We start from the raw sequence: 17,810 nt of genomic DNA on the forward strand, positions 1-17,810 counted from the left end.
AAACTATTTTATAAATTGTTTATAATTGATTTGTGAATATCTGTAAAACCTAGAATGTAGGATAGGTTCCCTATTTGGTTAGATCTCTCTTTGTATAAAGACTATCAGAAGCAATAGAAGTAATTTATCTTCTGCAAAATATTTGTAGTACGATTTTACACCATCCAATCCTCGCGAAACTTCGATCCAACTACTAGAATTTTACTGTACAACCAACAACTGTCTCAACTCCTGCCATGGAACGAACTTCAACCGCTCCAATCATTCGGTACTCTGCCTTTGGCGTTAATCCTGATCCACAAAATCGCATTAGTTTGATGCACCGAAGTAAAGGGCTAGTATCCAAATCAATGTAACATCACAACCTATTTTTATGACTAATTCAAATTTTGACATCATGAGTAAGCACATTAACCATAAACAATTCCACCTCAATACAACCAGATCAGTGGGCGAGTGGCAATGACGAAGGTGTACGGAACAGGGCCATACGATTTCAAGCGCCACCATGTCGCCGAGTACCCGCTCGAGTACCCGGTCAAGGCCAAGCCCGGTTCGGCGCTTCCTAGCTCGATAACGCTGTCGGAGATTCAGCGGGACCGGCTCACGATGATTGCCGCCGATAATTGGTCCAAAACTCTAGACGCTTCGAAGCCCAAGAAGTCCAGAACAGCAGCTTGCCATTTTAGCATGAGAAAAATAAATATTTTTCACCACCCCGTCGATTCAAAATCCCTAATTCAGAGACCCTATTCAAAATCTCTAATTCAAAAAGTCCTAATTTAGAAATCCTAATTTCAGAAATTCCTAATTCAGAAACCCAAATTCAAAATCCCTAATCGAATTTGGAATCAAACAATATGTATGAACTTTGGTTGAGTTTATTGCAGGAATTTCTTACCTTGTGCAGTGAGGAGGAGTGCGGACTAAGACAGAGAGCTCGATCAGGAGCCAGATTCAGGTGGTATAGGCAGTGGGTGAAGTATCGATTCAGGTGATGGATTCACGAGTGAGGAATGAGGACTGGTGTGGGCAGATTCGGGATTCAGGCGACGAATTTGGGTGATGTCACTTATGTGGGAGGAGAGAAAAATCGGCAAGGAGGGTGGTGAGGTTCAGGTACCGAGGTGAGGCTTGAGTCTGAGGTGAGAGAGAGTGAGGGTGTGGACAATTCCACCACTACTGATTGACCCGACTGACTAATCTCCTGGCACAAAGCTAGCTTTTATACTTTATGATGAAATGTTTTGTTTTGATAAATGATGAGTCTATCATTTAGATTTGTTACTGAATTGAGTTAAGTGGATTTATATACGCATAAAAAAAAAAATTGTGGACATAAAAAGTCGAGACATAGACTTCTGAGTAGGTTTTATTTATATTCAACGGTTGAGATTAAATCTCAACCGAATCTGACGGCTGTTACAATTCCAAATATATATTTAAAAATTAAATAATATATATTTTTTATTTCAGTTTGGTTCGGGATTACCAAACGAACGAAAACTTGAGACCGATTCTCGTACCGAAATTTTCGGGATTTTTGGTTTTGTATTTTTTTCGATTCGGCTTTGAGAATATTTCGGATTGGTTTGGGACATTCGATTTTTTTTCCACCCAAAACCCTAACTTCGTGAAACTGTCATTGTTTTTGTTAAACATTGATTACGACCCCCGAGATTGAAAGTTAAATTGGTATTAATTCCAATCCATGCATCTTCCTTTTTCACCTACATACACAACTAAGAGCATATCTAAAGGAGATGTCAAAATATAAATGTCAAATGTTAATTTGATGGCTAACATGACAATGTCAGATTTTCTTTTTTTCTAACCGATATGTTTCTTTCTTATAAATGATATATGTAGGATGCATTAAAAAAAAAAAAATCAATTAAAATACATTTTCAAGATTTATAATTAATGAATTAATGGGATCCACACAATAAAAATAAATAAAACAAATTTGACATCACCTTTTCACATTAGTCCACTATGAACCCAGTCTGAAAAGTCATTACAATTTGTACCATCTTAATCACAATCAGCATCCCTTATGCACAACATGGTAAAGTTTTTTCACGTTCCTTGTCACATTAGTCCATAAAACAACAGAGGATCTTTAATCCCAGCTTTACCGACCAAGCGAAAGCAATCCTTATCCAGAGGATTGCATGGATCTTCATTTGAACTTGAGCAGCCCATCTTCTGGCATCGGCCATGATTGATCCTAATGCAATAATACCATGACAAAATCACAATAATAATCTCTCAAAATCTAACGTGTAAAACCGGAATCCTTTCTTCATCCAACTGCCTTAATTATATCGGACGATGGTGTTAAATCGAGTCTGAACAATTAGAGATTAAACCATGGTGAACTCTAGTTTTGTCAAGCTCTTGTGGCTAAATTTTTTAAGGAAATTTAGTCAAAATAATCTCTAAGATTTGCATAACTTCGCATTTGGTCATTGAGATTTGAAATCAATACAATTGGTTCCTGAGATTGTCCACCATCAATCATTTTGGTTTTTTCATAAATAGTTATGTTAAATAAAGATTAAAATGACAAAATTACCCTCAATTTAATAAACAATAAGCCAAAATGATTTGACAAAATTTGAGGGTATTTTTGTCATTTTATCCTTATTTAGTGGAGATTTTTCATGGAATTAGCAAAATGATTGAAGGTGGACAAACTCAATGACCAATTCTATTGATTTCAAATCTCAGAGACCAAGCCGAAGAATTGCTGCTGTGGAAGATGCAATTTCTGGAGTTTCATTCAATGGCTCCACACTTTCGTTGTACCTTGACCCAAGAGAAAGAATCTATGCACCATCATCACACTAACCCCAGAAGAAACAATACCATTCTTTAAGTAGTCTTCCGCCTTCGGCAAGTGCCCGGATTTGAACCGTTTTGCTTCTGCTAAAAATGCATTGCACAGAATCCCCCCACTGCACGTGTAGTAGAAGTAACTGTTAAACCTTTTCTTGAACAAACTAGTAATTAAATTTCATGACACTAATCCGGTTTAATATATTACCTTCTTAAACGAATGTAATGGGTACCACCCATGCTTTTGATAGAATTTGCAGCTGATTTCATTCGTCATATTGTAAAGAGCCATTAAATATATGTTCATGTAGTCCGGTTAAAGTGCTCTATAACATTTACTGATCAATTCACGGTGGAAACTGGTGAAGCCAATTAAGAAAGTACAGGACATTTTATTGTTTACATATTGACGGCCTCAGTGAAGAGAGTAAGTTCATCAAGCGTCTCGTACATCGAAAATGTCACCAATAAATGGTTTTGTGAGCTGAATCCTCTCCTCTTACAAGTTTGGATCTGTTGAGCGCAAACTACAGTTCCTAGGCAGTCCCATCTCTTTCCACCACCTAATTAATTTGTTGGATGAAATAAACAGACAAATTAGGATTTCTATAGTGCAGTTAACCGTATTGTTTACATGCGGATATATTCTTGATATTGATGATATTGTTGGTACTTCGACCTTGTAAATATGTGCACAACATGGCTGACAATAAATTGGACTGCATTTTTAAGAAGTGCTGTTAAATGCACGATGTCAGTTAACTTTGAAAATTTGAATATCTCCTTCTGACGTAAGGACTGAACCAAATTAAAATCCGTTTTGCCACATCCTGTAGCATATTTAGCCGTCTATTGTTCATGCCAGATAGGGAATTAGTGGCCATGAATGTGGCCAAGCTTTTGTGATGGGGGTACTCCAGTGTGTTCCCCACAACTCTGGCCTGATGAGGACCAAGATAGGACAATGATCTATTTAGGAGATCACTACTCAATTTTCCAGCTTCATCAAGTGCATCTTCTGCTTCCATGCTTAGCTGTGAAGCTTCATACATCAATCCCTTGACCTCTTAACTAACTAACATTTTCTTAAAATGCTTCCTTCCCTTTACTTCAAGTTGTTGACACATCTATTAACAACAAAAGTTATAATTGGGAGTGATTGACTGATACTGAATATCAATCTACAATACTACGTAAATATACGAAACAAATTGTTACCAAAATTTTAGTTATACTCACCCTCGGTCATGAAGTGACCATGTTGTCTGAGTAGCCAGAACCGAAGGACAACTTCATGAAGGTCATTTTGTTGATGAGAAAGGCCATGAGCTGATAGATATGATTAGGTCAATTTGTTCTTCGAAAGTGGTAATCTATACCTAGACGTTGAACAACATCGATCATGTTCAAACTTTCAAGCGCGCCTTCTCCTCCTACTTTGCTCAATACATTCCTGAATACCTCCAACTTTTATTCATGTTAGAAACGGCATGTCATCCTGCAAGCAAGGTGGAGTTATTGGAAGAGTGGACATAGGTGGATAGAAATAGCTGAATGAGATTAGAGTGCCCAAGAAGTAGGATCTTTTTTTGAGCAATATTTGGAGTGGAGATAGCAAAGATGGCCTGAGAAGAAAATTTAACAGTGTTTAAATTTGTTGAAATTCTTCGGCACATGTATCTAACCAGGGCCGGAGCCAGACATAGATTGTAGGTGGGCCTGACCCTCTCGCACCATTTAAGCAAGCTTACGTTATTCCTTGATTTGCACAAGTTGTTCATCATTCAATGTTTATATGTTTTGCCTATGCGCGCCCCCCAAACCAACCCCCACCCCCCGCCCCCCCCAACCCAAAAAAAAAAAAATATTGGCTCCATCATTGTATCTAACTGTTAAATTCAAGAATGTATGTTATACATTAATATATTTTAGAATTTTCACTCTTTTTCATAACTTTGAAAGAATTTTTATTCCATGCATCAACCTACATTGCTCTTAAAATATTGAGAGTATGAGTTCCCACGTTGAGAATATAAGAGACCTTATATGTGCTTAAGGAATTAGGCTACTTTTGATACTTTCAAGGGAATTTTTTTGAAATGTTATATGAACCTATTCATATTTTTCAATTTGTTATATAAACTAAAATTTTAAGCAATTTATCATACCAGCTTTACAAAATCATTAATTTGTCATTTCATCCTAACTCCCCGTTAAATTTTCCATCCAATATAAGTCAAGTGCCTCACACAAGACTTGTTTTCAGGGTTATTTAGGTCATTTTAACATCTTTTCAAATGTATTTTACTTTTCTTTAGTACAAACACTTCATTTTTTTACTTTTCTTTAGCACATATGCATCTACATTCTATTTATGGCACAAAACGTCAACATGTTTCTCATTTATAGAGCCCGTATGAAATTGTGTCTTAGTGACATGCTAAAATGCAAACTCCCACTTGTGTATCATTACATATTTGGAATAACCATAAGAGAGTGCATTGCATGATCATTTCATTGCTATCATATAAAAAAAATATTGTTCCATTGCCTGATAAACCCTACAGTTTTTTGTCGAATATAACTTAATAAAAGGGAAGTAAGGTATTAAAATGACCCAATAACCCTAAACACAAGTCACTTATATTGGATGGAAAACTTAACGAAATTAGGGAGAGATGACAAATTAATGATTTCATAAAGTTGATATGACAAATTGCTTAAAATTTTAGTTTATATAATAAACTGAAAAATGCGTACAAGTTCATAGGACATTTCAAAAAATTTCCTTACTTTCAAATAATTTTATGATAGAACGCCAACTTCCTTCATGGTATCAAAATAAATCAATCCATGTGTGAAGCTCAGCAACCACACATATTTCACATCACTTAATTTGTTCATTGTTATGTCCCTGTTAATACCTTAACCACAATCAGTGATACATTAGCAGATTAAATAATAATTATTAGTGAGTGATTAGTCATAGCCAGCTGACAGTTTGTTTGAGTGGAGAGTTATATATGAGCTCATGCTCTGGAGGTAAAAGATAAGAACAAATTTTACAAAACGAAATCAAAATACAAAAAAATATTGGAGCACTGCTCCTTCTCTTCCCTCCTTCCCCTTTCTTCCCTATCTCTCAGTGTTACTTGCAGGTTGAATAAGGAATTGAGAATTGGATTTTATAATTCATGCTTTAAACATAATAAATTTTAGTTGAAACGATACGTTTTGTGCGTTTAGAATGTGTTGTCCATTCCAAATGTACCATGTGGTGTTCGAAGTTTTGTATTTGATTTACGTTTGTGGACTACCAGTATTTGTACAAGGCTATACGAGGAATACCATGTACAAAAACTTGTCGTGTTTGTAATGCGTTGAATTTCTATATAAACCTAGTCATGGAATGAAGCTTTGACCAAAAAAAAAAAAAAGTGTCTTGGAATTAAGGAAAAAATTACTGATTAATTTATATATAAAGCTAGAAGGCAAAAAATGGTGATTCAATCTTAAATTCTAAACTCTAAACCCTTGTCAAGGTATTTCTTATTTCTTTAAATATTGTACATTGTAAGTTTCTCATTTTACGAACTAATAATTCTATTGTACATACTTTTTTAACAAAGTAAAATTTATAAATCTACTTATTTTTCTAAAAAATAGATTATACATTATTCAATGTACTATATTATTCCATTTTATCAGCATTTAACCTAGCAAAACTCTATTTGAATAAACAGAAGCCATAGTAACACAACACTTCATACATACAACAACGGCTTCTCATCTTGGTGTAAAGAAATCAAGAACGATGGATGGAATGGGAATGGATACAACTGTAGACATCGAAATTTCAGTAAAACAAATGTTCACCAATGCATTAAAGTTTTGACGTGTCAAGGCATACATGGCATACGCCACGTGTTGTACAAATTGTACACATGGCGTGTGACTCAACAAAATAGGAAGAAATACCCTTGAAGGATTAAACAAGTTTTTCTTCTCATGTTGGGCAATGACAAGGCAAGCACACTTCAATCCATTACGGATCAAAGCAAGTTTTTCTCATTTGGGCAATGACAAAGCATACACATTCCAAGTTTAAAATGGTGTTAAGTGGGAAATTAGGCCATAAGTTAGACCACTTCAAGTTTAAAATGGTATTAAGTGGGAAATTAGGCCATAAGTTACACCACTTCAATTTCAATATTGCATTAAGTGGGAAAATTAGGCAATGGTGCTTGGAAAGGAAAAAAATATTTTGTGGTGGTGATTCATTCTCAAAGCCTATAAATAGGCTTCTCCATCAAGGTATCAAGCATCAAGGAATTCACAAATACATTTCTCTACTCCAAAATTAGAAGAGGAATTCCCCAAATCCTTGAAGCTTTGAAACTCCAAAGCTTCCAACCATCCAAATTCCCAAGAATTCCGAAGGATCAAGAAAGCTCTCTTCGTTCTTCGTTAAATCCTCTTTCAAGATCAAGCCCCGACGGCCCTTGAAGAAAGTGTTCATCCGTTCATCCTAAGCATAAGCCCCCAACGGCCCTTTGGATCAATAACCTCAACAAATCCACACATCCAATCGTTCTTCAAGATTAAGCCCAAAAGCCCTTGAAGATCCGCTCATCCATCAACTTTCAAGATCAAGCCCAAAAGCCCTTGAAGAAATCCACACAACCATTATTCAAGATCAAGCCCCAACGGCCCTTGAAGAAAGCGTTCATCATTCATCATCCGTTCATCCTAAGCTCAAGCCCCAACGGCCCTTTGGATCAACAACCTCAACAAATCCACACATCCAATCGTTCTTCAAGATTAAGCCCAAAAGCCCTTGAAGATCCGCTCATCCATCAACCTTCAAGATCAAGCCCAAAAGCCCTTGAAGAAATCCACACAACCATTATTCAAGATCAAGCCCCGACGGCCCTTGAAGAAAGTGTTCATCCGTTCATCAACTGTTCATCCTTAGATCAAGCCCCGACGGCCCTTTGGATCAACAACTCATCCACAAACCTACACCCTACGAAGATAGAATCAGAGGACCAAATTTGAGAGAGATCGTAACCCCAAAATCATTAAAAAAACAAAAATATTATTTTGTACACGTTATTCTTGTTTCTTGTTTCAAGGAACGTTCGTGTTCACAACAACAAAGTAATCCAGGTAGCACTCAAAACTAATTGCAACCGTTAGTTTTAGAAAATTTAACTTGCAAGTGAGTCAACAAACAATATGAAATACGATCAAGCGTCTTCGTAGTATCTCCTTTGATGAACATTTTACTAGCAAATATATCGTGGTAGAAAATTATTTATTAGCTCAATGTGACTTCAATATTTATGTTTTGTTCTTTTGCATTCTCTGATTATGTCATTTTTTTACAAGGAAACGCCAACGGTATGAGAGAATTCTTTTTACCTGATTTTTTTTATAAGATGTTGACACAGCTTAACCGTGACCATTCAAATAGGAGGGGAGGGGAGGGAAGGGGAGGGAAAAAAAGAAGGGAGAGAATCCTACTCCTATTCTCAAAGGGTCCGGAGAAGGAAATTGTTTGATTATGTCATGAATTCCCCATTTCGGATACTTAATAAATATCTTGGTGGTATTTATGTAAAGAAACAGATAATGTTTGCAGACATGAAGAATAGTAAGAGAGATTGTAGAAAGAAAGAGGAAGCTTGAAGAGGAAGAAAATGTTCTGTATATTTTCAGTAGTGAATTACAAAGAGTACATTTGGATATATAACTGCTTTCTTAGTAACTAAGTCTACTCAACAACCTTATAACAATCTTAATAGCCTTATAATAGATTCCCTAATCTACTGACACATGGCACTTTATGCATCCATTGATCCTATACTGTCATCATCCCTTATCAAACTCAGGAGAGGAAGCACCAAGCCTGAGATTGCAGCAATGTGTATGAAAAAATGGTCTAGATGATTCTTTTGTCAAGATATCATCAAACTGTTCATTTGATGAGACAAATTGCATGTGTAAAAGTTGTTTAGCAACCCTTTACCTGACAAAGTGAAAATCAATCTCTATATGCTTTGTCCTTTGATGCATGACTGGATTACCATGTAAGAGCAATGACATACAAGTTATCACAAAACAATGTAGAAGGAATAGGCACTGGAATTTGCGGAAAAACAAGTAACTGTCCAATCCAATCAATATCAGCTGATGTGGAGGCAATGACTCTATATTCAATCTAATAAAGGATCGAGAAACTCTGTTTTATTTCTTGGAAGACCAAGAGATAGGATTATACCCCAAGAAAACTACAAGTCCAGTTGTTGACCTTCTGTCATTAGGGTCTCCAGCCCAATCAGCATCATTAAATGCATGTAAATCTAAGACACCTTTAACAAATTGAATACCATAGTTCTGTGTACCCTACAAATGCCCAAGTATCCTTTTTACAGCAAGAAAGTGAGACTCCATTGGACAATGCATGAACTGACTGACTTGATGCACTGAGAATACAATATCTGTTCTAGTAAAGGTAAGGCATTGAAGTGCTCCTAGAATACTTCTATACAATTCAAGATTGTTAAAAGGTACCCCGTCATCTTTGAGCAATATGTTATATGGAACATTTCCGTTTTTGTAAGTAAATCAGACATGTACTTAGCTTGAGAAAGAAACAACCCCTCTTGATTCTAAGTAATCTAAATACCAAGAGAGTGTCCCCAAGTCTTTAATATGAAATTCCTTAGTCAAGGCAGCAATGACCAGGTTGCTAAGACTGTTATAAGGTTGTTGAGTAACAGAAATATCTTCAATTGTTTTTTGTAATGACCAGACAATGAGTTTGCATTGTAGGTAAAAAGCTCAATTCAATAAATCAAATACTGTAACCAATCACGTGACATGACAAACAATGAATAGATAGTTGGACTAATTTATAATCACATGGCCACTAAAATTATGCATTAATTTTAGAGAAATTCCTCAAAACTACTAAATGTTGGGGCCACATATTTGCCCCAAATTCATGTGGACAAGGTATTCATGATCCAGCTGGTTGATGAAGTTGAGAGAATGAACTTTGTACCAAAAAATTAAAGTCTCACTTCTTGGATGTTTTGATTCATTGTTAATCAATTTTTAGTTGGAGGGCCACATAAAAGTTTTGTTTGTAACAAGTTCAGCAAATCTCGGCCCTTCAACAACTTGGATATTTTCTTTGGGAGGAAAGAACGAGGATATTTTTATTTTTTTCAGAAAATAAAACAACTTAAGAGCATCAAATTTATCTCTTCATTTTGTAAAACTTAGAAATTTAGGTGTTTCACTTCAATTGCATATCCAAACAACTGTGAGTTGCATGTATTTATAATACTTTCAAGATTACATCGTGGGTTTGAAAATCCCAATTACAAGGAACTTTGAATTTGAAAAATACAAACAGAAAGATGAAAAGATTACAAACAGATTACAAATAAAATACATTGAAATACAGATCTTGCAAAGATGGAAAAACCAACGGAATAAGAGTTTGAAGTACACCCAAACTCCTCAAGTTGCGCAGAGATTAGCTAAGTGTTGACTTCGTCTAATAGCCCCCCGCAAGCTAACAGGCGGTGGAACGACGAGAAACTTGGACACCAGCAATTTAGAACGAGATGAAGACAACCCCTTGGTAAACACATCAGCAATCTGATCCTGGGAACAAATGTAATTAACCAACAATTGACCACGCACCACCTTCTCTCTGACATAGTGATAGTCAACCTCTAAATGTTTAGTGCATGAATGAAAAACTGGATTCGAAGCTAGGGCTATGGAGGAAATATTATCGCACCAAATAGTTGGTTGTGCAAGATGCAAGTGCAGATCCTAAAAGAGAGATCGTAACCAAGATAGTTCAGCTGCAGTATAAGCCAATTGCCTATACTTAACTTCCGCACTCAACCTTGAAACTGTTTTCTACTTCTTCGAACTCCAAGACACAAGATTAGAACCCAAATAAATACAAAAACCACATGTGGAATGTCGTGTGTTCGGATTGCCAGCATAATCAGCGTATGAGAATGCTGTTAACCGTGAACTTCCAGACTTGTATACAAGTCCATGATCATGCGTGGCCTTCAAGTAACAAAGAATCCTCTTCACAGCCATCCAATGAGTAGTTTTAGGGGAGTGCATAAATTGGCAAACTTGATTAACAGCATAAGACAAGTCTGGCCGAGTAATAGTGATGTATTGTAGGGCGCCAACAACGCTCCGATACAATTCTGGTTTGTCAAATGGATCACCCACATATGCACTTAGTTTCTGTCCAGAGGCAACTGGAGTGGAGATGGGTTTGGCCTCTGTAAATTTAGTACGTGTGAGTAAATCGAGGGCATACTTGGATTGACATAAATGCATGGAATGACCATCATATTTCACTTCAACACCTAGGAAATAATTAAGCGGTCCCAAATCTTTCATAGAGAACACTGTGCCTAGTTTCTTAATCAGCCGTGCCATTTGATAAGAGTTGTTCCCTGTGACCAATATATCATTTACATATATTAACAGAATAAGATACACTCCTTTATGATTGTAGACAAACAAACTGTAATCACAAGTAGATTCTTGAAAACCAAGTTGAAGCAAAAAATCTGAGAACCGTCGAAACCAAGCCCGTGGGGCTTGTTTCAAACCATAAATGGAGCATTGCAACTTACAAACGTGATTTGGAAATTGTTTGTCAATGAACCTGGACGGTTGGTGCATATATACTTCTTCATTTAAATAACCATGCAGAAAAGCATTGTGGACATCAAGTTGCCTAACATGCCACTTCTTGGAGACTGCAAGACTAAGCACAAGTCGTATGATGCTGTGCTTGACAACGGGACTAAATGTCTCGTTGAAATCCACTCCAGATTTTTGATGAAAACCATTAGCTACTAGGCGATCTTTATGTCTCTCTATTGTACCATCTGCACGTCTTTTAATTTTGAAAACCCATTTATTTGGCAGCAGGTTCATCTTGGGATTATATGGGACCAAACTCCACGTTCCACATCTTTGCAAAGCATTAAATTCCAGAACCATTGCATTCCTCCATTCTTCGTGCTTGACGGCTTGACTAAAACAGGTAGGTTCAACAGGAAAATGATCAACATTTACATGCATAGCATACTTAGGGTTTGGTTTTTGAATCCCTGATTTGGAACGTGTCATCATACGATGTTCAGGTGCATTGGAAGGCATTGATTGCACTAGCACAGGTTCTGGTAGCGATAACACTTGCTCATTTGATGGTGTAAGGGATCCCAAAGGCTGGGCAAGTTCTAAAGTCAATGTGGGAATAGGATTGGTAGATTCTACATGGGTAGAATCGGTGGGAACAATAGGATAATGCTGACAAGCGGTGGAATCGGTGGGAGTAGTTGAATTAGGCTGAGAAGCGGTGGAATCGGTGGGAGGTGATGTGGTTAGATTACAAAAGGTTTCTTGGGTCACGGGCAAAATGAGGTGATTAATTGATGAAGGCAAATTTGGAGAGTGAGATAAGGGAAATGTGAACAATATGTCAAGGGAGGAAAACGTACCTTGTGTGACAACATTTTCTGAAGAAGATGTGAGTCCCTTAAAAGGGAAATTGTCCTCATTGAATAGGACGTGGCGAGACAAATATATACATCTTGTGGTCAAGTCCATGCATTTGTAACCTTGATGGTTCAAAGAATACCCAAGAAAAACACAAGATTTTGACTTTGGTTGAAGCTTATTTTGGGTGTATGGCATTAACCAAGGAAAACATTGACAACCAAACACTTTCAACATTTCATATTTGGGTTTTCGACGAAAAAGTCTCTCATATGGTTACATATGAAACTAAAAACTTTATTGTTGAGTTGGCAGGATGACCAAGTCGAGCATGCCACTTTTGAACCGAGACTCTAACTCCAACAAAGGCTGAAACTGGATATTGTACTTGATCACTGCCACTTGGAAATGGGTATAACCCATTCTCACATCTCCCTTAGAAAAGTGTCTTCCAGGTCTTGAAGTCCTTAACAAGGAAAACAATGTGGAAATATGAGTAGGTAGCAGTGGTTATCTAAAGTAAACCTATGTGCGAAAATAATATTTGTGGAGGCAGTGGGACAATGAAGGATATTATTTAAGTCAAATGAGCAAGCATTAGTATATAATTGATTAGAACCATAGTGAAATATAGGAATGCCAGAATCGTTACCTACAGCTCCTACACCATCATTACCATTGTATTTCTTTGGATTGACCAAAATTTGAATTTCCAGAGTAATATGTGCATTTGCACCCGTGTCAAGCAGCCATGTTCCATTTGGTTGCTTGTTAAGAGTGATAGGAGAGGAAGACGCCATTGTTGAGAGACGCTCGGTAGGAATTCTACCTTCATATGCACCATTCATCCCTTGGTAGCAATTAAGTGTGGGGTGCCCAGGTTTGCCACAAATTTGACACACAATCCTATCACCATTTGGAACAAATTATTCAGTATTACCTAATGCATTACGCTGGTTGATGTTGTTACGAGGGTTAAGACCTCATTGGTTGAGAGATGCACTACGGTTTGATGGGACTCCACATCTGCCCAGGCCACGAGTTCGTCCACCACTGCGGCCTCTGGTCGCAACAAAAGCATTCACTGAAACATTGTCAACCACAGGAGGATTTTGGTTCGCCATTCTGTGTTCCGTTGTCAACAGCAAGGCCTCAAGGGTAGGATAAGTAATGGGTGTGTCACGAGCTTGAGCCGCACTAACTGTCATCTCAAACGCTGGTCCCAGATTGTTCAACACAATCTAAACTAGTTTATCATCATTCCCAAGTTGCCCTACTAGGACAAGGTTGTCAGCTATAGCATTCATGCGATCAAGGTAATCTGCCACAGAAAGATCACCCTTCTTGGTCTGCAATAATTCATTCTTCAAAAACAAAATGCAATTATGTGAAGAAGACGCATATCTTTACTCTAGAGCTTCCCAGGTAGCTCGAGCAGTCCGTTTGCTTGCCACCACGGACAAAACATAAGCAGTCAAAGATCCATTGATCCAACTCAGGATCATTTGGTCCTGTTGCACCTAGGCAGTGTTCGCAGGATTTACAGTTGCATCTCCAGGTAGGTGTTTAGAAGGACACACCAGAGAACCATCAACATATCCCATTAAATCCCTACTTTTGAGGATTGGAAGAATCTAGGCCATCCACAGTGGGTAGTTGGTCTTATCAAGCTTAATCTGGACTACGGTAGTCATGGAGGATGAAAAATGATGGAAAAGGTTGTTTGGGGGGGGAGGGGGTGGGGTTGGAAGTTTGGGAAGCAATGTCGTTGTTTTGAGCCATGGAAGCTGTGATGGGAAAAGCACAGGTTGAGGATCAGTGTCATTGGACAAAAAAAGCTCTAGAAACCAAGTAAAACTTAGAAACTTAGGTGTTTCACTTCAATTGCATACCCAAACAACTTTGGGTTGCATGTATTTATAATACTTTCAAGATTACATCGTGGGTTTGAAAACCCCAATTACAAGGAACTTTGAATTTGAAAAATACAAACAGAAAGATGAAAAGATTACAAACAGATTACAAATAAAATACATTTTAAAAACAAATCCTACAAACATGGAAAAAAACAACGGAATAAGAGTTTGAAGTACACCCAAACTCCTCAAGTTGCGCAGAGATTAAGTGTTGACTTCGTCTAACACATTTTACATTCTCTCTTCCGGTAGCAATTCACATGCCTTGCACTTATGTTCCAGTTGTTTATTCCTTGCTCAATAGGATATTAATATATTATAAACTAGCAAGGGTAATTCTATTTGGGACCATTGCACGTGAGAAATCGAAATCAAATCAACTTCACGCATGAAGCATCGATTTCATGTACTCGTCAAGAGATGGAAGGCGCTGGTTGTCGTCGTAGCTATACATCAATGGCACCATTCTTGCGAGATTTAGGGAAGCCTTTGTGAATGCTGCGGGAAGTGGATTAGGAGACATCAATTCTTTGTTCAGCTTCTTCCATTCTTCTGAAATCATATTTGTAACATGTTCTTGTGCTTCCTCCATGCTCTTGCCTTGATGTTCATTTAAATAGAATTTTACATATGACCCGTCGTCCCCATCTTGATTCTCATCCTACAATCAATATGACGATAAGAAAATCTGACGTGCTTTATGTGCATATATATACATGCATGCTACAAATTTTGACGGACAAATATATATAGGCTAAGACATCCACCACACATAATATAGAACCTCATAAGCAGGGATGAATAGGCATTTAGTTACTAGGGTACTTGATATAAATGATAATATAAATATGTAGTTACCTTGGCACTTCCCAAGTCGTCCCAAAGCCGAAGAATTGCTGCCGTTGAAGATATAATCGCTGGAGTGCCATTCAAGAACTCCACAATTTGATTGGTTATACCTTCACCCAACAGAAAGAAAATGTGGATCATCACCACATTCACCCCAGAAGAAATAATTCCATTCTTCAAGTACTCTTCAGTCCTTGGCAAGTGCCCGGATTTGAACCATTTTGCTTCCACTAAAAATGCATTGCACAGACTCGCCCACTGCATGCAAACAAATAGAATGAATTAATCTATAATTAAGCCTTTCTTAATATGCTAGCACATAATTGTCACGACATTAATCCAGTTAGATAGATATACTTAACAATAAGGCAAATACTACAGTTTGCATATATATATATACCGTCTTCTTTAGCGAATGTAACGGGTTCCATCCGTGCTTTTGATAGACCTTACAGCTGATTTCATTCGTCATATCGTAAAGAGCCTTGAAGCATATCTTCATGTAGTCCGGTAAGTGCTCTATAGAACCAATTTCCCATCTGTAGCATAAAAATGTTCTGATCAATTCACTGTGAAAACTAGTGAAATTAATTACGAAGTTACGGGATGTTTTAATTATTCTTACCCATTAACAACCTCCGTGAAAAGAATGAGTTCATCAAGCGTCCCGTAAACGTCAAAAATGTCATCAATCAAATAGATAAATGAGATAGGTTTTGTGAGCTCAATCCTCTCATCTGACAAGTTTGGATTTGTTAGGCATGCCATGGACCAAATGTACCATTTAATAGGTTGGTCTCTTGCAAACTTCAACTTCTCACACAATCCCAGCTCTTTCCACCATCTAATTAAGTTAATTGAAACAAATAAACATTGATTAGCAACTGCTTAATTTATTAAATATAGAGAAAACAACTGAAGATTAAAGTGCTATTTTCCAATAAAGTTACTAACTTACTTGGAAACTTGAACAACTTCCTTCTGGTGAAGGGACTGGACCATATTTAAATCTGTTTTTGCAACAGTTTGTAATATATTTAACCACCTATTATTTGTTCCTTGGAAGCTAGAGACAAAAAAGTTCTTGGCCATGAATGGTGCCAAGCTTTTGTGATGAGGATTTCTCAATGTGTTTTCAACAACTCTGGCCTGGTGATGGTCGAGATGTAACAGGGATGAATTTAGGAAATAGCCACTAAACTTTCCAGCTTCTTCAAGTACAACTTCACCCTCTATACTTAGCTGTGACGCTTCATACAAACTCATCAACCCCCTGATGTCTTCCCTTAACATTTGATTGAAATTTCCATCTCTTGTCTTGAAATTGTTGAACACATCTATATTCACACGATAAACAAAACTTATAAATTAGCTAGTTATCACAACATCGAAATTATATTGAGCCAATTTACTGGTACCGAATACCAATCTATATTACTGAATTATAGTTAATAATCACCATCAGAGACGAAGTAACCGTGCTGCCTGAGTAGTCGAAAGCGGAGAGCGACTTCATGCAGGTCGGTGGGATGGTGAGCACCATGAGCAGTAGTACTAGATATTATATGTTGCCTTTGGAGAATTTGGTCAATTTCTTCTTCAAAGTGGTAGTCTAGACCTAGCCGTTGAACCGCATCGATCATGTCCAAACCTTCAACTGCTTCTCCTCCCACTTTTTTCAATGCATGCCTTAAGTCGTCCAGTTTTTGTTCATTCTGGAAACAAATTATGTCATCCTGCGGCAAGGAATTAAAGAGAGTCGATCTTCAACCATGTATGCACATGTGTGTGTGTGCGCGCGCGTGCGCGAGAGAGAGAGAGATGATTTTTCTTACCTTAGATGAAGTATACTTCGTTTTGGAGTTAAGCGATTTTAAGGGAGTAGAAAGCAAGCTGTGATCTTCGGGGATGCTCCATTTTTTAGAACTAGGGTGTTGCGGAGCAACTGGAGTAGAAGACAAGGTTGCAAAGGAGGACTGGGAAATAGAAAATTCCATATTTCTGTAAGTCTAATCAACTCCCAGAGTAGTAGAAGGCGAATAGAGAAAATAAGATGTTTTTCGCTCTTCTTCTTCTCTCAATTTATAATCGCCATGAAAATCGATTTTCGCTATACTTCAAGAGCTAGCACACTTTTCACGTTGATTTAGAGTATTTTTTTATTTGCGCTTTTATTGTATTTTTTGGGGTTGAAAATTCAAATGTACTAGGAAGGGTCCCAAGAAAGAATCAAATACAGTTAAACTTCAAATCAAGTGTACAAAACGTGAAAGTTGTGCTATTCGGCAAAGTATAATACTTAGGTATTGATCACTAGTGAGTATTTTATGTACTCATTTTTTGATTTGGCCTAATAAAAAAATATCACGTGTTTCTTATTTTTCAACAAAAAAAATAAAAATAATGGTATGTTTATTATTTTTTTATTCACGAAAACAGTATACCAAAGTATTATCCAAGCATGCCTCAAACCCTATAAAGGCATCAATGTTGAAGGAAGCCTTCAAACACATTTTCCCATTATTAGTGACCAAAAATAAATAAATTAATAATGCTCAGATCTAGAACCTTTTGGTTCCGCAAACTTGTGCCGATCTCAACTCTATCTATCTTTTCTTCATGTTTTGAGGTAAAAAATTACGA

At 37.1% G+C, this 17,810-nt stretch overlaps 1 protein-coding gene, 1 long non-coding RNA gene and 1 pseudogene across 4 annotated transcripts; all 3 read right to left on the reverse strand.

Annotated features, from left to right (window-relative positions):
* Window positions 1-232: 232 nt before the first annotated feature.
* Window positions 233-1,434, reverse strand: LOC125480380. 2 transcript variants are annotated; one of them, XR_007260803.1, is made up of 3 exons: window positions 902-1,419; window positions 431-735; window positions 233-291 (listed from the first exon to the last, which is right to left on the reverse strand). It is a non-coding gene; the product is annotated as an uncharacterized LOC125480380 (long non-coding RNA). The 2 variants fall into 2 exon arrangements; XR_007260802.1 differs by having other exon boundaries at window positions 431-1,434.
* A 1,295-nt stretch (window positions 1,435-2,729) lies between these two features.
* LOC103941374 lies at window positions 2,730-4,314 on the reverse strand (annotated as a pseudogene).
* A 9,961-nt stretch (window positions 4,315-14,275) lies between these two features.
* On the reverse strand, window positions 14,276-17,344 carry LOC103941371 ((3S,6E)-nerolidol synthase 1). 2 transcript variants are annotated; one of them, XM_048591169.1, is made up of 7 exons: window positions 17,003-17,344; window positions 16,627-16,882; window positions 16,126-16,504; window positions 15,793-16,011; window positions 15,568-15,706; window positions 15,177-15,425; window positions 14,276-14,979 (listed from the first exon to the last, which is right to left on the reverse strand). In XM_048591169.1, exons 1-7 carry the CDS (start codon window positions 17,162-17,164, stop codon window positions 14,701-14,703), a joined length of 1,683 nt encoding a protein of 560 aa, XP_048447126.1. In that variant the 5' UTR covers window positions 17,165-17,344; the 3' UTR covers window positions 14,276-14,700. The 2 variants fall into 2 exon arrangements, with proteins under 2 accessions (XP_048447126.1, XP_048447125.1); XM_048591168.1 differs by having other exon boundaries at window positions 16,627-16,903; window positions 17,003-17,337.
* Window positions 17,345-17,810: the final 466 nt, after the last annotated feature.

Source organism: the organism of the source record quoted next, unplaced genomic scaffold (assembly GCF_019419815.1).
Source record: "Pyrus x bretschneideri cultivar Hongxiangsu unplaced genomic scaffold, Pyrus_bretschneideri_v1 Contig33, whole genome shotgun sequence".
In the NCBI taxonomy this organism is placed as follows: Eukaryota; Viridiplantae; Streptophyta; class Magnoliopsida; order Rosales; family Rosaceae; genus Pyrus; species Pyrus x bretschneideri.